Source organism: Ylistrum balloti, unplaced genomic scaffold, assembly GCF_031769215.1.
Source record: "Ylistrum balloti isolate Yb309-2 unplaced genomic scaffold, AGI_CSIRO_Ybal_v1 Utg370964, whole genome shotgun sequence".
NCBI lineage: Eukaryota > Metazoa > Mollusca > Bivalvia > Pectinida > Pectinidae > Ylistrum > Ylistrum balloti.
In genome coordinates, this window is record NW_026782542.1 from 147,928 (window position 1) to 172,441 (window position 24,514).

Below are 24,514 nucleotides of genomic sequence, written 5' to 3' on the forward strand. Positions count from 1 at the left end.
CACAAAGATGTGTCTACACATCATCCCTGATTCAAAGAAGAAGGATGGACTTAGTAAAGCCTAATGAACAGCACTCATTGTCATTTCTTCTGACAAACTGTAAAATATCAACAACGGAGGTTGGAGACGCAATGTCCCGCAAACAGTGAAAGCAGGAAATTCCTTCAGGGAACAGCCGTGGATCCAAAAGGATACCGAGTACCCACTATAAATAAGTAGAATAGACGTTGGGAGTAGGCACAACACAAAACAGTTCCGGTCCAATCCACGAATAAATCATGGATTGGACTGAAACTGCTTCGTGTTGTTCTTACTCCCGACGTCTAAACTGTAAAATATGTGTGAGTTTATTACCAGACATGGAGTAGTTGGTGATTGTTTATATTGGTGAAACACTACCTGAGAGAATACCTGATATGTATCAAGATAAGATACAATATTAATGGCCAGTGAAAAGCACCATTGGAAAGTCCCATTAATATCACTTTTAAAAAATGACACGTACAAATCACCCATTTCCAGAAGTCTTTCTTTAAACCATATGATAATGTAAAAGAAAAGTTGTAACACAGTATATTTAATTAGGTTCAATATCAAATAAAATGCCAAGAGTTGCTTCAGTTTCTTATTTACCAACATTGTTGTCTAAACTGGTGGTTGAAATTTTACTTCCTGTAATCTGGACAATATATGAAATTTAAAAACGAAGTCGAATTCCTGTTTTGTATATACATGACATTTAAAAATGAAAAGTTTAATCCTGTCTCGAATAAAAAAAATAGGAAATTATAATTCTGTCTCGAATATACATGACATTTAAAAATGGAAAGTTGTAATCCTGTCTCGAATATACATGATATTTAAAAAGGGAAAGTTGTAATCTCATAAAAATGATACAAGTATTTACATATTAAAATAGGGCTATATGGATATAAACCAAAGACTATACAATGATCAACAGCATGTGAAATATGTTTTATGAAAGTCGTACATTTAATTCTCTTGCTGATTTTTCAAATACTTAATGTAAAACCATGCAATAAGACAACCTACGGTTCAAGTTCCTGTTCTACAAAAACTTTATCTAAAATGATGGCAATCAATACAGCAATGATCAAAAATGATAAAGTATTGTGATAAAACCCGCCAGGGTCATACTTACTAATTTGCTATTTTTACTGTTGAAAAAGAAAATTCATGCTATTTTACTTATGCCAGAGATTTACGAACCATATATAGATATCCTAGTACGTATTTGTACTATTTAAACGAACAAGAACGATGCAAGCAAAACAAACTGCCAGAACAAATTTGAAAACTGAGATTAAAAATTGTGAATGACAAGTATTTGATCAGGTACAAGTACATACTGATATATTTCATCAGTTTTTGTTTTACACAAAAGTAAATAGATATAAAATGAGCCATTATTTATTGTTTTTTTTTCCAATCTACAAGCATTTTGCAATAAATAAAAAACAAAATATATATCTGTTGGAGTAAATACAAGATAAGTATTAAAGATAGGCAGGTCATTGCTATCAACAATTGTACAAAGTCAAAATGACCAATTCAGAGCATGACAAGAGTTCAAGACTGAAATATTTTAATGCCACTTTATCAAAATAATTTTTTTAAATAAACCAGAATGAGGAATCGGAATAAAACATGACACTGAAGCTGAGTAAAACATTGAAGTGAAGCAGAATTATATCACAATGGTATAATATAACACAAATCGTAAAATATTTCAAGCAATGAAATATGTGTATATATGTGAATATTTGTGTTCCAAACAACCATATCTCATTCATATATTAATAATGAATAGGACACATCAACAGTCAGGATTTACAACACTTAATTCTTTTTCACTGAGTTTTTAATGTTTGTTGATTTATACATAAATGTAAAATGTTCAAATTGTCCTACAACACAAATCACAAAGTGACTCCTTAAGAAATATATAAACTTGTGCATGAAAATTCAAAATAAAGAAATATTCATTCATAAAATTTGCAAAATGTCAAGATTTTGAAATAAGATACTAAAAGCCTAAAATGTATATACCTCGTAATGTATAATGCACCTTATGAAAAATGGAAAGGTCATGCTGTTTCAATTAAAAAAAAATGAAAAAAACTAAAACTATTTATTTTTCAAAAATGATACCATGAAAACAGAATGTATAAATGGCTTTAAGAACACATTACTATAGTTTGAAATTTGAAATTAATAATATAAAATCAACTGGCCAGTTTCTATAAAATCATGCCTTCATAACCTATTACAATCTGATGATATGTAAAATGGTCCAAAGAAATGTTTTGGCAAAATATTTATATATCTACCAGCATACTGTCGTGAAGCCTGTGACAGAAGAGTATAATATAAGTAAGAAAATGTCTTCCTTGCACATTCCTGTCAAACACTTTGGTGTTTGGAATATTTGTACATCACTTGAAGGAAAACACTCTGATTACAGAAGTTTGACTGGAAGGTAGCCCCTCTGTGTGATGTGTTGCCAATGATAAACATCATTATTACATCACAAATGTGTTCATAATCACATTCAGAACATCAAAAATGATGAGTACAAGAGTCCTTTTTTTGGCACTGTGAATTTTGTCCAAATATTCAGGTGGAAGTCTAATTGATCACGTTTTTCCTGCAAACCAACGAAGAAAGCATATACAGCAAAATATTGAAATTATTTCAGTACAATTTTTTTTCATTAATCAGATCACTTTCATTCTGAATGTTAAATAATGTTTTAAGCACAATAATTTGAATTCAACATTATGAAGAAAAAAAAGACGATCGCAATAGGTCATCAGACCTTTCGGGTCAGATGACCTAATAACAATAGGTCCACGAGCGTTGTACAGTACATGAATTACTCACTAAATCCTATCATAAAACACAAAGTTACACACACAAACATTCAAGTTATACAGAAACTTCCAAGAGAATCGCTGCCTTAAACACTCCTGTTATTGGTGTTTCAGGTATTTCTGCATTGCCTGAGACTTTTGACATGAGAAAACCATATAACTACATATATGAAATAATGCTTAATTGGTTCCAGACTTACTTCTCCTCTTCTTTTTCTTTTTCTATTTTTCTTTGCTTTGCAGACATGTTGAGTTTTCCACCTGTAAAATAAACCATCTTGCACTATTTTTTCAGAACAATGCACTAGTATTTTTTTGCCTGTTTTTTCAATGATTTTCCAAATTTAACCGAGAAGGTGATGGAAATAAATGAATTCATGAAGGAGGCTGAGGAGTTATATATTATTTATCATAAAATATTCACACCTTTTCCTTGGATCCAATGCTTGAACATGTAAACAGTTATGTGGTGTCACATTTTAAGGTAGGATGAAGTCTGAAGTTAACGTTGGGCAGTTGATGTATAAAGAGACTTTTTGGGAGATTTCAAAATTTTCCTCATTTTTCGAAGTGAACAGAGAAAACTAGACCCTTAGGTTATGATTCTTAATTACGAAATTCTCAGCAGTTTCATGTTAACAAATTTTACAGCATTCTATAGGCTTATTCACCAATATTTTTAAGGATTATGCAATAGGCTAGGCTTAAATAAGCCTTCTCCCTATAAGTAAATATATCTCCAACCACAGCTGATATTAATATTTATTATCTCTGGTTCAAACACTACACATCAGACTTCTAATCTGATCCAATTTTTATACCTTTAGATGCGTCCGAAAGATACAATAAAACTGCAGCAACAAGGGCGACTGGAAAAAAGAAAGAAAAAAAATTCATTTTATATAAAGATGTACATATAAAGTATGTTAAGTATTTCTTCAACAAACAAATTTAGACCTGAAGTCTAATGGTGGCCTTATTGTATGATAATGACAAGAGGCCTAAAGGATCTGTTCGCTCACCTGGCCATTTTGATTCCTCTTCACCCAACAATGCTTTAGACCGAATTTGGTCATAATCAAAACATTCCTACAGAAGGAGTAGGATTTTAAAGAATTTGCTCTATTTCCCCTATTTAGCACCAAACCCCTCCCACCCAAGGGAGCTGAGACCTACCATTTATACAAAATTGATTCCCCTTCATCCAACAAAGCTCTATACCAAATTTGGGTAAAATCTGATCATTTCTACAGGAGGAGTAGGATTTCAAAATTTCTCCAATTGGCCCCCTTCCCTCAGACACCTGGGAGCTGAGACCCATCACTTATACAAAATGTGTTCCCCTTCCCCTTGGAATGCTCCTGACCAGATCTGGTCGAAATCCTTGAAGTCATTCATAACTAGTAGGTATTTGTATAAAAAATTTGATGAATGGATGACAGATGTTGTTATATGCCATAAAAAAGCTTGTTATTCTTTTACAAGCAATAGATATAGGTGGGTGTATAATCACGCATTATCTTATTACTGGATGGGCATGGGTTATGGTAAAAAAAAATGCTTAGCAGAGTAATAAGAAGTACTTACTACACAGCCAAACAAGGAAGAAGACCTCCAGTATAAGATAGCCACTAGAATCGACTATAGAGCCTGCAGCGATGGATATTACAGCCAGTCCGAGGTTCTGAATAGCCTGCATACTACAACACAAATACTTATCTATTACATACCTTTAACAAGTGAACTCACAGATTATAATGTCCGATAATACATTAATATCTAACACTGGTATGTACATAATAAACAGAACTTAGTGATGACAGTACCTACACAGTAAACAACAATAAACAGTGATATTACAGTACCTACACAGTAAACAGCACTAAACAGTGATATTACAGTACCTACACAGTAAACAACACTAAACAGTGATATTACAGTACCTACACAGTAAACAACACTAAACAGTGATATTACAGTACCTACACAGTAAACAACAATAAACAGTGATATTACAGTACCTACACAGTAAACAACACTAAACAGTGATGTTACAGTACCTACACAGTAAACAACACTAAACAGTGATATTACAGTACCTACACAGTAAACAACAATAAACAGTGATATACAGTAAACAACACTAAACAGTGATATTACAGTACCTACACAGTAAACAACACTAAACAGTGATATTACAGTACCTACACAGTAAACAACACTAAACAGTGATATACAGTACCTACACAGTAAACAACACTAAACAGTGATATTACAGTACCTACACAGTAAACAACACTAAACAGTGATATACAGTAAACAACACTAAACAGTGATATTACAGTACCTACACAGTTAACAACACTAAACGGTGATATTACAGTACCTACACAGTAAACAACACTAAACAGTGATATTACAGTACCTACACAGTTAACAACACTAAACAGTGATATTACAATACCTACACAGTAAACATCACTAAACAGTGATATTACAGTACCTACACAGTAAACAACACTAAACGGTGATATTACAGTACCCACAAAGTAAATAACACTAAACAGTGATATTACAGTACCTACACAGCAAACAACACTAAACAGTGATATTACAGAACCTACACAGTAAACAACACTAAACAGTAATATTACAGTACCTACACAGTAAACAACACTAAACAGTGATATTACAGAACCTACACAGTAAACAACACTAAACAGTGATATTACAGTACCTACACAGCAAACAACACTAAACAGTGATATTACAGAACCTACACAGTAAACAACACTAAACAGTGATATTACAGTACCTACACAGTAAACAACAATAAACAGTGATATTACAGTACCTACACAGTAAACAACACTAAACAGTGATATACAGTAAACAACACTAAACAGTGATATTACAGTACTTACACAGTAAACAACACTAAACAGTGATATTACAGTACCTACACAGTAAACAACACTAAACAGTGATATTACAGTACCTACACAGTAAACAACACTAAACAGTGATATTACAGTACCTACACAGTAAACAACACTAAACGGTGATATTACAGTACCTACACAGTAAACAACACTAAACAGTGATATTACAGTACCTTAACAGTTAACAACACTAAACGGTGATATTACAGTACCTACACAGTAAACAACACTAAACAGTGATATTACAGTACCTACACAGTAAACAACACTAAACAGTGATATACAGTAAACAACACTAAACAGTGATATTACAGTACCTACACAGTAAACAACACTAAACAGTGATATTACAGTACCTACACAGTAAACAACACTAAACAGTGATATTACAGTACCTACACAGTACCTACACAATAAACAACACTAAACAGTGATATTTTACAGGGATATTACAGTACCTTCATGGTAAAAGACTGTACATTACTTACATTCCGTATGCAGTGCCAAGTTGTGATTCTTGGATGACTTGAGCAACAAGGGGCCAGAGTGCACTGGCTAATATAGAGTAAGCTAAACCCATGCAAATCTGTAATGAAATGTCATACCCATAAGTATTTGTAACAAGTCACAGTAATCCATTATAATCATTTTGGGGATACCGGTATATCTACAAGCTACTGTCAAATCAGATGTTTTTGTGGTGCTCAATTTTCGTGGGTTTTCGTGTTCGAAAAACTATTATTTCATGGACATTTGATTTCGAGGATAAATATTACAGCCCAATAAATGTACTTGTACTAATTTTAACAGTTCATAGACTTATGAATTCTTTGATTAAGAACACCAAGGAAATAAATGGAAATAAAATCCCCATGAAAATTAACGATTACTCAGTAAGTCAGTGATCATGTTCAAAAATCAACATCAAGGCCACAGTGCCCAAATTCCACATGCAATATATGGTCATTGTAAGTTGGATCCATGGTGTGAAATTTGTAGTACGAGGTAGAGTTTTCATTCCCATAATAAATGTAACATGAGTGCTGCGAGACAGATAACATATACACCTATTCCATGCTAAGGAGAAATTGAAGTAAATATGAATCACCAAATAAAACAATACCTGTCTTATCAAAATGTCTTTTTATGTCAAAAAACTTTCCAAAGTAAGTAAAACAAAATTGAAGGAGACAAACTAAAGTCAAGATAAGAAACCTACAAAGAATGTTAACTCTTCCTAAAAATTTGGCAACTCAATATTCAATAGGAAAAATATATGCTATAAGAATTGTTTATAAAGCACGGTTTCAAAAGCCTTTTGAATTGATATACATAAATACATATTTATACACCAGAAGAAATGTTCATAGTTATTTTTAAAGTTAAAGCTATGCTAATTAAATATCTACATCATGATGCATTTCAAACACAATATTAACTTGTAACCACTGCCAGATAGTAAAGAGAATAATCTTACCATGGCAACGAAGGGGTTGAGGAAGGTGAAAGCTAATAGGGCATGACATCCTATTGTTGCTACGGTACCCAAAATTATCCAGAATACATTCTTTCCACTTCTGTCAATCAGGAAACCAAACAAAGGGGAGGCAACTGCTGATATGATGTACACAAGGCTAAACAGAAATAATAGCATATATATATATATATGTTATCTGTAAAACATAAATCTTTAAGTCAATGATCAGATCACAGAAACCATTCACATCAATAAACCAATTTTCAAATATTTTTCTATAGATATATTTGATCATTAAAAAAAATTTTGTTTTGAAAATAATAAAATGTTGCTAAAATTTAGAGATAAAAGAATTCAGCATCTATCTAACAATAAGCCAATGTCTGATATTAAATCCAGCAACACATATAGTTCCAATATTAAACAAATTTCATCTCCCACTTGACCCCCTGACTCGATTAGGTAATAGGCTTGTGTACCCTCAGCTGTATTTTGGAAGTATAAACATTGGCAGTAAAATTAATTGAGGTTTTTGTTCAATTCTGTACCTGTTCACAGTATTTGCAGCACTGGGACTTAGGTTCCATTTCATTTCAAAGAAAACTCTGAAACATCAAGGTGGTCATAATATAATTATGATTAGATATGTCATAGTAAGTTCATTAACAATGATGGTTAAAACTGATCCTTCAATTCTTTTATGAATTCACTGATCAAGGGGAGGGTACTTAGAGACACAGACCAATGGTTACTTAAAGACAATGACTTATGAGGGAGGGTGTACATTTACAGACACATACTGATGAATGAAGTGGTTATTTAAACACAATACTTACAGCCACACAGACACAGACTGATGTAGGAGAGGGTATCTATAGACAGACTGATGTAGGGGTGGGTACTTATAGACACAGACTGATGTAGGGGTGGGTACTTATAGACACAGACTGATGTAGGGGAGACTACTTATAGACACAGACTGATGTAGGGGTGGGTACATATAGACACAGACTGATGTAGGGGAGACTACCTATAGACACAGACTGATGTAGGGGAGGGTACTTAAAGACACAGACTGATGTAGGGGAGGGTACTTATAGACACAGACTGATGTAGGGGAGGGTACTTATAGACACAGACTGATGTAGGGGAGGGTACTTATAGACAGACTGATGTAGGGGTGGGTACTTATAGACACAGACTGATGTAGGGGTGGGTACTTATAGACAGAGTGATGTAGGGGTGGGTACTTATAGACACAGACTGACGTAGGGGTGGGTACTTATAGATACAGACTAATGTAGGGGTGTGTACTTATAGACACAGACTGATGTAGGGGTGGGTATACTTACAGACCAAGGCCAATGAAGGGGAATACAGCAACATAATAGGCAACACAGATCACACACATTAACCAGAAGGCAAGTGGAAAATCTTTAACATCTGTAATCCTGATCACCTCATCTGAAACAGAAAAAGACTCTTTGTCTGAAACATGTCATCTCACCCTGAAAATTCTGCACCATTTTTATCTAAGAAAATGCAAGCAAACTAAAAAATGATAAATATACCTGAAAGTGTTAAACTAGGCTTGTATAAATATTCACATAAATATGCCTAAACAGATTTGTACCTTGATTGTGATGAGCTAAATGCTGGGTCCAACCACACGAATGAATCTTAATGCTAAGCTTATCATGTAACAGAAGTTCGTCATTGTGAAAAATGAAACAAATGTCACCAGTGACCGATATTGATACAATCTGTGGTAAATATTCCTTAAGATGTGCCTACATGGGATGTTTAGTGGTTATACAAAACAAACAACTGAACCAAAGTTAATAAAGCAGTTGATAAGCCAAGGCATGATATCTATCTGAAAAAAAAAATTAGAAAATAAAGAAAAAAGAAAAAAAAAATACTGCATGAAGCAACTCTGCATTTTATCATACAATCACCTACCATTTTTAAGAACCTGTTAAAAACATTTTTTTTCTCTCATTTTGACGGTTGCACAGTACCTAGAGAACAATAGGAGCCCAGTTAACAAGAGCTTCACCTGGTGTCCTCAATACAATCAAAACATGATTTATGTACGAGAAGATAACACAGATATTGTCATCTTACACTTTACAGGTCACACTATTGTTGTTTTACTTAAAAATACAATCAATGTACAATTTAAATCATATCATTCATGATATAATTATAGCATTGTTCTTGTTTGATTTTCAATACCTGACGCAGTGGCTTTCCTGTGAAGGATTCTGTCGGTTCTCTTGTCGAAGAAGCCAAGAGCGAAGGCACAGAGGAGTGACAGGATACAGATAATACCGCCGATAAATAACGTGATGCCAAGACACTTATATCCTGTCATTCCATGGTCTGCGATCAGCTGGTACAGGGGCTGCATGACATTCATGTTCACGGTACTGCCCTACAAGTCACAAAAACACATATTCAGGATATGTATTTATTGCATAATCTGCCTGTTATCTAGTGAATTTACCAACCTAGCTTAGATCTGATATGTATTCAATAGTCTGTATCACATGCAAATGAAGAAACAAATCTTTCACAAATAGTGAAATTAGAAGAATGCTTATTTTTACCAATAGTTAAACCAGGAAAATTATTATTTTTACAAATAGTTAGACCACAAGAATGTTTATTTTTATCAATAGTCAAACTAGGAAAATGCTTATTTTTACCAAAATCAGACCAGGAGAATGCTTATTTTTACCAATAGTCAGACTATCAGAATGCTTATTTTCACCAATAGTCAGACTATCAGAATGCTTATTTTCATCAATAGTCAGACTATCAGAATGCTTATTTTTACCAATAGTCAGACTATCAGAATGCTTTTTTTCACCAATAGTCAGACTATCAGAATGCTTATTTTCACCAATAGTCAGACTATCAGAATGCTTTTTTTCACCAATAGTCAGACTATCAGAATGCTTATTTTTACCAATAGTCAGACTATCAGAATGCTTATTTTCACCAATAGTCAGACTATCAGAATGCTTTTTTTTCCCAATAGTCAGACTATCAGAATGCTTTTTTTTACCAATAGTCAGACTATCAGAATGCTTATTTTCACCAATAGTCAGACTATCAGAATGCTTTTTTTCACCAATAGTCAGACTATCAGAATGCTTTTTTTCACCAATAGTCAGACTATCAGAATGCTTATTTTCACCAATAGTCAGACTATCAGAATGCTTTTTTTCACCAATAGTCAGACTATCAGAATGCTTTTTTCACCAATAGTCAGACTATCAGAATGCTTATTTTCACCAATAGTCAGACTATCAGAATGCTTTTTTTCACCAATAGTCAGACTATCAGAATGCTTTTTTTTACCAATAGTCAAGACTATCAGAATGCTTGTTTTTACCAATAGTCAAGACTATCAGAATGCTTGTTTTTACCAATAGTCAGACTATCAGAATGCTTATTTTTACCAATAGTCAAGACTATCAGAATGCTTGTTTTTACCAATAGTCAAGACTATCAGAATGCTTATTTTTACCAATAGTCAGACTATCAGAATGCTTATTTTCACCAATAGTCAAGACTATCAGAATGCTTTTTTTTACCCACAGTTAGACCAGGAGAATACTTATGAACAGCAAAGTTATATCAGCATGTTTATTTACATGAGATTTCTTGGGACCAAATGAAAACCCATGTCTGAAATTTGTAAAAGACTGTTCCTTTCCTTCTTAAGAAAAATGATGGCATGAAAAATTTTAAAGGATGGTTAATTGACAGGCAATGCAGAACAGTGAAGTCAAATATTAACAACCTATTATCATTATCAGTTCGTTTCATGTGGTTCCTGTTCAGTTTTAAAATGAATGAAAAAACTCAGTTAATCAAAAATTGCCTTTATAGACAATGAAATAATTAATATACAAGAAGTTGAATAACAATACATCTGGTTTCATGGACCACATGAAACATGAATACAAAAACAGGACATTCACACTTCAGTATCTACTTTAATGATGTATTGAGGTCAGACAGATTGGTAACTAGGACATTCAGTATATCACTTCTTACCACACGAGAAAAGCTGAGCTGAAGACCAAACACCATGTTGAGTTCCCTCCCTTGAAACCATTTGACGGCGTAGGTGTTCTGTGCTACAGCCAAGGATTCTCCACCTATCCTGGAGAGAGAAACACAATAATCAAAGAATAATTTTATATCTACAGATACACTGCCTATATCCTGGAGAAGGAAACATGAAACAAGCAATTTCCACAACCATGTTCCCCGTAGTCAATCAACTGAAATGCGAGCTTTCCATACTAAATACACTGATTGTACTAAATATGCACACTTGCCACACTGATTTTACTAAATACACTTGATACGATGATTTTACCGAACACACTTAAATACACCAATACATGTATTACTAAAATACACTGATTTTACTAAATACAGTAATTTCACTAAATACACTAGATACAATGATTTTACCGAACACACTTAAATACACCAATACATGTATTACTAATATACACTGATTTTACTAAATACAGTGATTTCACTAAATACACTTGATACAATGGTTTTACTGAATACACTAATTTTACTAAAATGCACTGACTTCACCAAATGAACTGATTTTGAAGGGTTATGAATGTGACCAGGCCTCACTTGTATAAAACATCTCAACTTGAGATTTCCTCAAGTCGAGATTTTCCTCAGCTGATATCTCCTCAAAAACGGCTTGTATAAAATTTTCTCAAGGAACAGGAGGAAGTCATCGGCTAGGATGTCCTGAAATTCCTTGAGGAATTTTCATACAAGATATTTTCAAGGAGATATTAGCTGAGGAAAATCTCGACATGAGGAAATCTCAAGTTAAGATGTTTTATACAAGTGGGGCCTGATATCTTTGTGATACCTGATATTTTTGTGTTCTTGACTGAATTAATGCTACCTTGCCTTGAAGTAGAGGTACACATACATACATCGTATTAATATATCAAGGTCAATTCCATAAGATGTATGTTCTAAGCTTGTTTTCTTTCCTTTACCTGATACAAACACTTACCCAAATATAAATCTTGCTAAATCCATCAACCAGACCTTATTGACAAATGCACCTAGGGCAAACAAAACCTGAAAGAAAACATTAAAACTTTGCTAGTCTATCAACAACATTACAGAATTTACATTTCTTGGTGTCATAAGTTTAACTCCTATCACAATGACAAGGGATCCACCACTTCTCCCTGCCTTACACTCCTGTCACTTGATTAAAAAGGATCAAGCACTGTCCCCTGCCTTACACTCCTGTCACTTGATTAAAAAGGATCAAGCACTGTCCCCTGCCTTACACTCCTGTCACTTGATTAAAAGGATCAAGCACTGCCCCCTACATCACACATCTGTCACTTGATTAAAAGGATCAGGCACTGCCCCCTACATCACACTTCTGTCACTTGATTAAAATTATCAAGCACTGCCCCCTGCCTTACACTCCTGTCACTTGATTAAAGGGATCAAGCACTGCCCCCTGCCTTACACTCCTGTCACTTGATTAAAAGGATCAAGCACTGCCCCCTGCCTTACACTCCAGTCACTTGATTAAAAGGATCAAGCACTGCCCCCTGCCTTACACTCCTGTCACTTGATTAAAAGGATCAAGCACTGTCCCCTGCCTTACACTCCTGTCACTTGATTAAAAGGATCAAGTACTGCCCCCTGCCTTACACTCCTGTCACTTGATTAAAAGGTTCAAGCACTGCCCCCTGCCTTACACTCCTGTCACTTGATTAAAAGGATCAAGCACTGCCCCCTGCCTTACACTCCTGTCACTTGATTAAAAGGATCAAGCACTGCCCCCTGCCTTACACTCCTGTCACTTGATTAAAAGGATCAAGCACTGCCCCCTGCCTTACACTCCTGTCACTTGATTAAAAGGATCAAGCACTGTCCCCTGCCTTACACTCCTGTCACTTGATTAAAAGGATCAAGCACTGCCCCCTACATCACACTCCAGTCACTTGATTAAAATGATCAAGCACTGCTTCTTGCCTTACACTCCTGTCACTTGATTAAAAGGATCAAGCACTTCTCCCTGCCTTACACTCCTGTCACTTGATTAAAAGGATCAAGCACTGCCCCCTACATCACACTCCTGTCACTTGATTAAAAGGATCAAGCACTGCCCCCTGCCTTACACTCATGTCACTTGATTAAAAGGATCAGGCACTGCCCCCTGCCTTACACTCCTGTCACTTGATTAATAGGATCAAGCACTGCTCCCTGCCTTACACTCCTGTCACTTGATTAAAAGGATCAAGCACTGCCCCTTGCCTTACACTCTTGTCATGTGATTAAAAGGATCAAGCACTGCCCCCTGCCTTACACTCCTGTCACTTGATTAAAAGGATCAAGCACTGTCCCCTGCCTTACACTCATGTCACTTGATTCATATGTTGAATTTTACTTCAAGTTTATATCTCACATTTTATCATATAACATCACAGACAATACATGGTTATCCTACAATAAGCCCAGGGAGCCAATAGATTTCTCTCTGATTGGAAAGTCACAGGGTTCATAGGGTAGGCTTATTATATAGGATATAGATCAGTATTTGGCTATACAAATTATGTAATTCTACTAGACAATAGTGAATTTAGGCGGGCATATTGGTAAATATATATATTTTGTACAAAGGACATAATTAGGTATTTTTTCACACAAAATCACCAACTTTGGCATTTTTAGCTAAAGATGGTATTTTTGCTTTGCTGACTGAAGCAAAATTTCTGTAAATTTCAACATGATAACAGACCATTGGCGAGTTATTCAACAAGAGCTTGATCACCAACAACCACCATTAACATGATAGTGCAATCATTACAGTGGTATATTTCCTACCAAAAATTATCAATTAAAGACTTATGAAACCTTACGTTACTAAAACCAGCAATCAAATCATAATTGTCTCCAAAAGTATCATTTTGTGTTTTCAAATACTAGTGATATAAATTAAAATGCAATCTTTTTAAATATGCGATTTTTCATATGACATTAATACAAACTCTTAAGAAATGGAGATCAAGTTTGAATGTATCTGACCAGTAGACTGTTCACTGTACTGACCTGTCCTCCAGTGACAAACAAACTGAAAATGATGGCTCCAAGTCGTACACCGAACACCTTATCAATGAGGAAACCGCCAAAGAAACACAGGATAACATTAGGCCAGGAATACCAAGAGTAAAACCCCATAAAGGAGCTCTCGGACAGGTTAAGGTCCTTTATCATGGTGTCTTGAAGGGCAGCTGGGTTGTCATAACAGAAGTAGCTTCCTGAAACATTGGATATAAATATTAGTTGGAACATATGATAGATACATCCTTTGTATATAACATTATTCTCTGGTCATGTTTTAGACAACTTATATATCAATCATTTAAATATTAGCAACAATATCTAGGTACAAGTTGCAGTGGTGATGCCAAAAAATTGGCCAATATCCAGACATTGTGACCGAGAAATATACACCCATCAATTGATGAATCAGCGATTTATGTCTGGAGCAAATATCACAAAGTGTGTGATAAAAGTAACTGACCCAATTACTTAAATTTGTCTAAATAAATAACTTTATTTTAGCTTATATTTACAGCCTTTAAAGTAGATTTCTAAGCTACATTACAATTCTGATATTTATCACTTGTACATCATGATAACTCTACCTCCTGGTTTTATTTGTACAGTTTCACAACCCTTCCTCTTATTAATACCGAACTATCCTGACAATAAGGCTATTGATCACTCAAGATACATTTAAAAATGATTGAAATAAATTATATGACCTTTTAAAACATGTGTTTGTGTACAGTGTTTTACACAATCTCTATAAAGCCAAGCCCATGCAAATGCTTTTTACCCAAAAATGTATCCTTCTCTCAGGTAAACAAAATCAATTATGATCAATAATTGTTCTGGTTTAGAGAAAATCATTTTTCAACCAAATAAAAAAAATCCCTGATACAATGATGGATGCCTGTATATAACACATTACACCATGGCTAGCACTAATCAAAGGAAAAAAAGAAACAAAAAAATACACATTGTTCATGATGGTAAGGGATTTACACCTACATTCTGATATTTCACCCATCGACACATTGTCAAGGTCTAAACTCATTGAAACAATTTTCTATAGACTATGAATACATTTATTTCATGCATATTAAGTCTTTACTAGAGCCAGTCAATCCTATATCTCAATCACTCATTCACCCATACAAAAGTTTAGGTATTCGATCACTGATCCAGAAAAACAATCTACAATCTGTCTGATGACATTAGTCATACAGCCTGTCAGCTGATGTCAAAGACAAATATTACAGGATATTTACTTCACACTTATCTAAGACTACCAATTTCCAGAAGTAAAATTTAAGAAAATTTGGATTATGTTCATTAAATGTCCTGTTTACTTCATTTATTGTTTTTGTTTTGTTGTTGTTGACATTACTTGTCTTAACTTCAGAAACATAATTAAACATCAGTAAAATGGGGGTTAACATTCATGCAGAATCAGAATTCTCAAAAATATGTTAAACTAACATTCTATTGAAGTTTCATGTCTATAAAACATTTAGGAAGTTTTGAATCTCAAATCTAAATCTCTACAACGTTTTATTATAGGTACACTTTCCATATCAATGCACTGTAGTGTACTAGATTAACAATTACCTGAAAGAAGCTTTAAATATCAGCAGTCTTATTACCAAATAAATCTGAGTGATCGATGTATAAAAACGTATTAAGCTGTTTTACCAGACACAAGATCACTAAAATGAAAAACTATCAATTATCAACAAATATAGCTATATAATTGGTGAATTGTCATTAAATGAAAATGATATATATGACTTTTTCCCCCGGTTGTACATTGTCTTCAAATACTTTTAACACAAATTTGTAATGAAAATTTCACTATAAATACAGAGTGAAGTTGACTAGGCTTTGTTTGACTATGTCTGGGAGTGTGTTATAGTACAATTAAGATCTGATAAATAATGAGTTCATGAACATAGTTTATTAAAGAGATTGTATGTTCAACGTATAGTCACAGACGGACAGTTCTTTAATTCAAAAGCACATGCTTTCAACACATGTGTTTTGTCACGTCATACGAGTGCAAATGTGTAACATTGTCTATTCTTCATTCAGGCTGTTGGAATGATAGCAATGAATTACATATTATTGAAGGACAACATGGCTGAAGAACAAGACATATGTAAACACTGAAGGAGTTTTAACAGAAATGGACAAAAGAGTTTCAATAATTCAAAATGTATGTGGACATTAGAAGGACTGAGGAAGTTACCAGGACAACATCAATAGAAGACAAGTACACAGTACAATTTTTAATTTCCTGTTCTACGATCAACATTATTTAAATACTTACTTAGAATATTGTGAGTGTAGTTTAACAATTCATGTGAATGTAGTTTTAGAGTATACTGAAGTTCGTCAACACTACAGGCATAATACATACAGACTAGGAAGGACCTAGACAGGAGTGTGGTAAACTATGTAAACTACTATTGATCCTGGGTGTGAAGGAGGACTCCCACGTTCAAAGTCTGGTCAACCTCAAATATACAATGTAATATGTTTTACAAATGAATTCTATTGTTTAAATATAAATATGATTTTGTGAGCATTTGATTTACATAATTCTTTTCCATGGTAATGTCTGTAAAATGAATCACATGTATATAATCCAAAGGTGAAAAACTGTGATTCTGTTAAACAGCTGTAAACTACTGGTTTCTCCTGAATGACTACAGTATATCTACACATCTTTGTCCATCAGATGTTTAATAGATCAGATTTTCGTTTTAATTTAATTTTTGATATTTTGTGGTAAGTACAAATTTTGATCAGTTTGAAACAATAATTTATTACAACGTACAATGTCTAAGTGAATTACCTTTATGTCACAGGAACAGGCAAGCTGACATGTTTTTACCACAAATTTGTAGGCAAAGAATTTACATATTTTTCAACCTCAAATTTGTAGAATTTATAAATTAATTGAATTGTATGAAAAAAAGCAGAAAATTTCCAGCTCAAATTATCTTTAAATTACTTAACAACATAGTGCTTTGATCACTAAAAAAGAAGCCCAGACATGTCTGTGCATTTCATTTTTCTTTACCAGCAAGGTAGATAAGTAAGTGTTTGCTAATCATATATCAAAAATCTTTAAATAGAAATACAATTATCTGTTCATGTAAAGATATGTGATTTTTACAGCGTTATAGTATGACAGGCAGATATATATATCATGTATATTTATCATTTCTGGTTATGCATCAGTTCAAAATCACCTGATAATTATTATGTATCATGAAACGTGAAATTGATTAAATCATTAATTAAATTAACTACATCGTTATGTACCTTTGCCAAGTTATATAATATCACATCATTATCAGCCTTATTAATATAAAGGTCACACACCATTCCGGTCGATCACACAATCAAGTGATAAGATCGTTATGTATTTAACATTAGAAGATTTACCAGAGGCAATCCTTCATTATCACACATACTAAAATTTAGGCCATGTATTGGAATTTAATAATTATATTAGTCATACATTTGTGAAGGAACAGGGAAAACACGCATTTCTATCGAGTGCTCCAACTTGGAATCAAACCTGGGCTCCCGGCATGATAATCAACTGGTTCTACAGCCTGCACCAAAGAAGCATGCTCTGGCAGCTGAGTGACAGAGACTGTACTTAGCATGATGTACTAACCACATCTACCCCTCCTCCTATACTACTCCCTCTGGTTTCCTAGAGATTTCCTAAATCTCAATTTGAGACTCCAAATACCATAATCTGTGGGATTTTCGTGATAGAACAGGGAAAATACACATTCTTCTAAGTGCTCTAATCAGGAATCCAACCCAGGTCTCTGGTGTGATAAATGACCAACTCTCTCAACTGAGCCAAAAAAGTATGCTCTACCAGCAAAGTGACGCATATCATATTTCACACAATGTATATACAAGCCATTAAGACCCACTCTTTTACACATTCAGCCTGCCTTTTAATTCAAATAATTATCAAAAATTCTTATCTACAGATAATTCTATAAATATGTTTCTGACAACTAAATTTTTTTTTTTCAGGTAGACTGAAAACGAATGTATAGATCTGGACAAGAAGCAAACTGCTACATCTTATATATATACACACAGTCTTTGCAGCATGTAAAGTACAAAATGGCTGTCTGGGGAAACAGGCACTGTCAAAGACAACTATTTCAAATATTGCTGTATGCTGTCCTTATACTCGGTATTGTTGGACTCTTTTCACAGATCCTGTATTTATCTTCGAAGTTACGGAATTTATCCCATCCTGATGATGACCTTTACATTTCCAACGACACACAACAAAATGAAAACACTAAACCAGTAAAATTTTTATCCTACAGAAAGAATTTCTCATATCCTTTAGACGTGGATATTGCTTATCTTGTGAATGAAAAGATTCAGTATAATAATTCAATTCCACATAAACAGATCAATCCACATCCATTTAAATACATGAATCTTCCTGATGCATGCAACTTCAGCTTGGGTGAAAATGGTTTAACTGAAAACGAAACAATTCTTGTGTTGGTAAAATCTGCGGTAAGACATTACAGACTGCGTGCTGCTTTACGTTCAATATGGAGGTCTTGTAATGATCCAGGCATTAAAAAGGTGTTTTTGTTGGGTTACGATGGGATCAACCAAACCCAGATTAACATGGAGAGTCAAACTTTTGGTGATATAATACAGGAAGACTTTGTGGATGTTTACAGAAACAATACTTTTAAAACAATAATGGGATTTAACTGGGCATTAACATTCTGTACCAAATTAATGTTCCTTTTCTTCATGGATGATGATTACTATTTGAAATTATCAGAACTGGCTCACTATCTCCGAAAAATTCCTGAAGAAAATCGCTACAACATATTTAGGGGGTCACTTTCCAAGACTGGAGTGCCATACAGAGACAGAAATACTCGTTGGTATGTTACTGCTGAGGAGTATGCATTTGATCAGTATCCTCCATACATTGGCGGAGGTGCATATGTTGTTTCTTATGACGTTGCAGAAAGACTCCATCTTGCTTTTCCTTTTATTAAATACTTACCTATTGATGATGTGTATCTAGGTATTGTGGCACACAAGCTCATGATCACTCCTCGCCGCGATATCAAGTTTCAGTCATATTACAGAGGTGCTATTGCCAAAGAGTGTTCCCATGATGCCTCAGAACTTATAAGACAGAATTGTCCCCTTGCTCGGTTTGGATATAACATGTATATACATCAAAACAAAAGAAATGCAAAGAACACCAAAGTCCTTTGGGCACTAATAATAACAATTTGTATTCTTTGTGTTGTCTGCTGTTGTATTGCATTTCCAGTGATACTGCATATATACTGTGACAGACTTTATGAAAAAAACATCATGAGTGAGCAAAACCCTGGTAGGAAGCAGATACGGAAAAAAACATCTTCTAAACTGACAATAGTATATGAACATCAGTGACACATTTGATTCCAATATGCCTGTCATCAGGGTGTGTTATCAGAAGGGTCATGGATTATAATAGTTGAATAACATGACCTAGATCAGCTTGCAATAATGAATCATGACATACTATTTTACTAAAGACACTTTAAGCAGTAATTAGTCTTGCTAAGAAGATCACATTTTAATCAATTTCTTTCAATTGCAAGATAAAATTATTCATGACAGCAAGTTTGGAGCTCTTAGATAAAATACTCCTAACACCTCATCTTTTTAGGGGTCAATGTGACCTGATGGCCTCTCTACATTTGAACCTTTAAACTTTCATAACTGATGACCAGTGTTATCTGAGGATTTCAATACTGGAGTGTAACATCAACCATGATTGACTTCTTTTTTTTTTTTTAAATTGGTATAAATATACCTGTTCCATGATCAATATAAATTCTGGGTATGACAGTCAAAATATAGCTTCTGTAATGTATTTCATTTCCTTTCTTTGTTTTTTTTTTTTTTTTTTTGTTTTCTTTTCTTTTACAGAGAATGAATTAAAATTACCAAAACACTGTTTGATACCATATATACTGTAGGAGCTGTGGCATGAAAACACACAGCTATTAATGACCATACGAAGAGGAAAATGTGTTTAAAACTACTTTTCATAGGAACAATTAAGTTGAAAATTTTATTTGATATCGGCCAATGTATTGAAAACATGTCTTAATAAGATTTTTCATAGTTGAGATAATGTGAATTTTTTGTCAGATTTTTTTGTGAGAAAATTAAAACTTGAACAAAGAAAGACTTATCAACAGCTTCCTGAGCTTACATATATACCTGTGTTTATATACATGTATGTTTAAGGTAGGTATAAATGTTGGTAGACCACTTAGTGACTCTAAGTGGATACATGAGAATCAATAGGAAGTCAATAAAGTGACATCAACACTCCCTTATTTAATGTCTTTTGTTTTTTATTCAGGATTTAATAAGCTTATTCTGAATTCTCCTGAATAATTCAGATAACACCGTCATATAGTTGTCAACCACACAAAAAAAAAAAAAAAACAATAAATCACAGATCTTAGTCAAGAGCCCTTTGGACTATTTACAATTGCTGTAGTCAGGCCATGTTTGTGGTTACACAGAGACTGAAGTACAAGTACAGTCATTCATTTGAAGGTCTTTTATCAATCATACAACTTGTGCACTGTATACGTCAGTTATAATATACACTATACAATATATTTCTATAGGTGAAAATGAAGCCATTGAAGCATCCTACAGAGAGATCTTTTCAGTAATTTTTTATTTGATAACGAACAAGAAATTAAGAAAAAATTTTCTTTATGGTGTAAGCTGCATTTTTTAACAGATATTTTAAAAGGATGCGTGTTATGTTGAAATATATGTAAATGCAATTTTACACTAGTAAACAAAAATAAAAACAAAAATTACTTCTTATATTTACATTATAAAGTAGTTTTCTTCTTTATTTATGCAATTTAAACAATAATTGTAGTTTATAGGTCATTATATGCACCAAAGGAACAGTCCAAAAACTGATGGAATAGCAAAAACCGATGATTCCAATTTCACGTGAAAGTCTGTCAACTACAGGAGGTACACAGGAAACAGTCCCACAATAACATCATCTTTTTCTTCAATTTTTTAAAACATTATTGAATATTTACATTTCTGTTCGCATATTACTTTGAGTTTTCTAGCTTGTACAAAATAAAAGTAAAAACAAATTAGAACAAATACAATAGCAGATTCTCATTAATTCTTCCTGGTTCGGCTTAATTCCTACATACCAGACATCACTTTTACCAAAATGTAAACAAATTTGTTGATACAACCAAATAAGAATGAACTTTGTGTTTTATTTAGGTTATCAGTTTATAACTACAATCAGATAATTGAATAACTGCCCAGTCCAATAATTGGCAAAAGAACTGTTTTTCAATATTTCAACCATTATTTATTTAACAGAGGCATTTTAAAATGCTCAAAATGCTAGTACAGTGTGTAACATAATGACATTACGCAGGAGTCCTTTATAATCATGTCATATTACTACACAAACAATCATTATCTGTGTATAATGCAGGGCTCTCCATCTGCCAGATTTGGGGCCAATATTCTGCCCCATTCCCAATGCAAAATAGTATCGTTTTTCCCAATTTAGACCCCAAGTTTTCCCAATTCTAAGGAAAACGCTGCTATTTTTCCCAATTCTACGGGCTCCGGGCCCCAGTCCCAAAATGGGTTGTGAGAGCCCTGTAATGATAATGACCATTACCAAGATGACAGAGTTATTTACAATAGTAACAGGTAATATTCATAAATACACTAATTTCCCTTAAAATTGCTGTTTAAAAATTGACACTCCTTACACACATTTTATCCATGGAAAAGCCTAGCCTTTAAGCTGATAAGAAAAGATATAACTATGAGTAGAAATGAATATTAACATACATGTATATATTGTATCATTTTACAATACAACGTCTGTGCCATCAGTCACACCAAAGTTGTCTAAAGTGCTCTTAACTGTTCAAGTAACAAAGTCCTCTCTTTCTATATACAACTACAGATTTCTTTTTTCATAGAATCTTGAAGAAATTCTTACGGTGCGTTAAGTTGTAAAATACAAAGAAATTATCATATAGTCTTGCCTTTCAAAGGGAATTCCCAAGCAGTAGAATGTCCTGCTAAAGACTGAAGGGTTGCTAGTTTGAACCATATCGGCTTTTCCATTACTTTATTCTACTGCACCAGGAACAACCAGATAAAATATACGATATTCCTTTTACTTTACATCTGGAGAAGTGTTACCCCTGTGTTCAGGGTTTCAGACTCTGGTATTCATAGGGCCCAGTACAGACCAATTCCCATTTGAAAATTGACACTGTATTTTCTAAATTTCGGTTTGCATTTTCCGAAGGGGGATACTGGTTAAAACATTGTCTACATTTACAGTATGTATTCTGTTTTGGAAAATATGGACCTTCTGCAATGAATTTTAACAACCTTCAAAACAAACATGAAATTAATAGAAACAAACAACTTTATATGTTTAAGTTTCTGTGGAATTGGAGAGAGATGGGAGTGGAACTAAGGCGGGAGACATATCAATTCAGACGCTCGTTTTAGATATTCAGAAAAACTAAAATACAAACATCTATTGGAATCTGTAGACACTATCAGTTTACCAAGTAGAAAATGCAATACATATCTAACTTATAATCAAGACAGACCACTGGAAACATTATTCAAGAATTGCGAAAAAGGGATTTTAGAAATAATGACAGGGCTCTCGATCTCCCAGATTTGGGGCCGAACAATGCAAAATAGTATCTTTTTTTCCCAATTTAGACCCCAAGTTTTCCCAATTCAAAGGACAGACCACTGGAAACATAATTCAAGAATTGCGAAAAAGGGATTTTAGTAATAATGACAGGGCTCTTGATCTCCCAATTTTGGGGCCGAACAATGCAAAATAGTATCTTTTTTTCCCAATTTAGACCCCAAGTTTTCCCAATTCAAAGGAAAATGCTGCTATTTTCCCCAATTCTAAGGGCCCCGGACCCCAGTCCCAAAATGGGGTGTGAGAGCCCTGAATGATAAATTGTTCATAAGCATTAAAAATAATTAATCAACAATTGAAATTATTTTCTAGTGTTTGCTAATTTGTTAGTATTTTTTTATGTTATTTCTTGTACTGATATTTTAGTTTTACATTTTAGTTACAGTATTTTTTCCTATTGTTGGATTTCTTTGTTAACCAGTCCTAATACAATAAACAAATACAAATTATATGAAAACAATCCTATTTTGCATACATTTATTATTTGCCAACTTTTCAAAAGAGACACAGGCAGCTGTACATCACTACACGTAGAAAATGGTTTAAGGGCATACATAATCAGAAAATGATTCAAAATTTGTCTTAAAATAGCTGTTTTAATAATATTTATAGAATATTTGTAGAAATTAATTAAATGTCTACCCTGATTGTTATTATGTTATTCTACTTGTTTTATTTTTTAAATTGTCTAATTATTTTTTTCAATTTTATAGTTCTTTCCAAAAAATTTTGAAATGTCTATGGTATTTTCTCAATTCGTGAAAAATGTTGATGTTTTTTTTATGTTTTTGCTCAGGGCCCCTTTCCCAACGTAGCTGATAAAACCCTGACATTGACAGTGGATCATGGGCTGTGAAAACATCCCGAGAAAAAGTAAAAAGCGCTGTCGCGGAGTAAGTAGTCTCCATAGTAGTTGAGATACTTAACTGCTGTGACAATCACCGTCAGCTGATCAAAGTGTCATGACTACTAAAACTCACCAAAACTGAGAAAACACATGATAATCAAAATGAGGTATCTGTGCAGAAATCGGCGGGGATTACAGGCCAGAGTCGCTCCACATCCCGTCAATTCTTCGTCCTCTTCTTCATCGTCCGTTTTAGAGCGGAGGAGTGGAGTTTTCTCAGCGTCTGACATTTTGTTTTTTTGGTTGCTTCCTTCGCGTGACTACTTTCTCTGACCAGGTGGTGTATCACGAGACTGACTAAAAATAGAAAAATACCCT

At 33.8% G+C, this 24,514-nt stretch overlaps 2 protein-coding genes across 2 annotated transcripts; one reads left to right on the forward strand and one right to left on the reverse strand.

Annotated features, from left to right (window-relative positions):
* Positions 1–2,178: 2,178 nt before the first annotated feature.
* Positions 2,179–24,426, reverse strand: LOC132559768 (major facilitator superfamily domain-containing protein 1-like). Its single transcript, XM_060224395.1, has 13 exons — positions 24,270–24,426; positions 14,454–14,662; positions 12,391–12,458; positions 11,385–11,493; positions 9,552–9,750; positions 8,666–8,777; positions 7,862–7,918; positions 7,314–7,470; positions 6,325–6,422; positions 4,482–4,594; positions 3,716–3,763; positions 3,095–3,155; positions 2,179–2,668 (listed from the first exon to the last, which is right to left on the reverse strand). Exons 1-13 carry the CDS (start codon positions 24,424–24,426, stop codon positions 2,650–2,652), a joined length of 1,407 nt encoding a protein of 468 aa, XP_060080378.1. The 3' UTR covers positions 2,179–2,649.
* Positions 18,534–19,934, forward strand: LOC132559763 (beta-1,3-galactosyltransferase 1-like). The gene has a single exon (XM_060224386.1). It carries the CDS (start codon positions 18,534–18,536, stop codon positions 19,932–19,934), a length of 1,401 nt encoding a protein of 466 aa, XP_060080369.1.
* Positions 24,427–24,514: the final 88 nt, after the last annotated feature.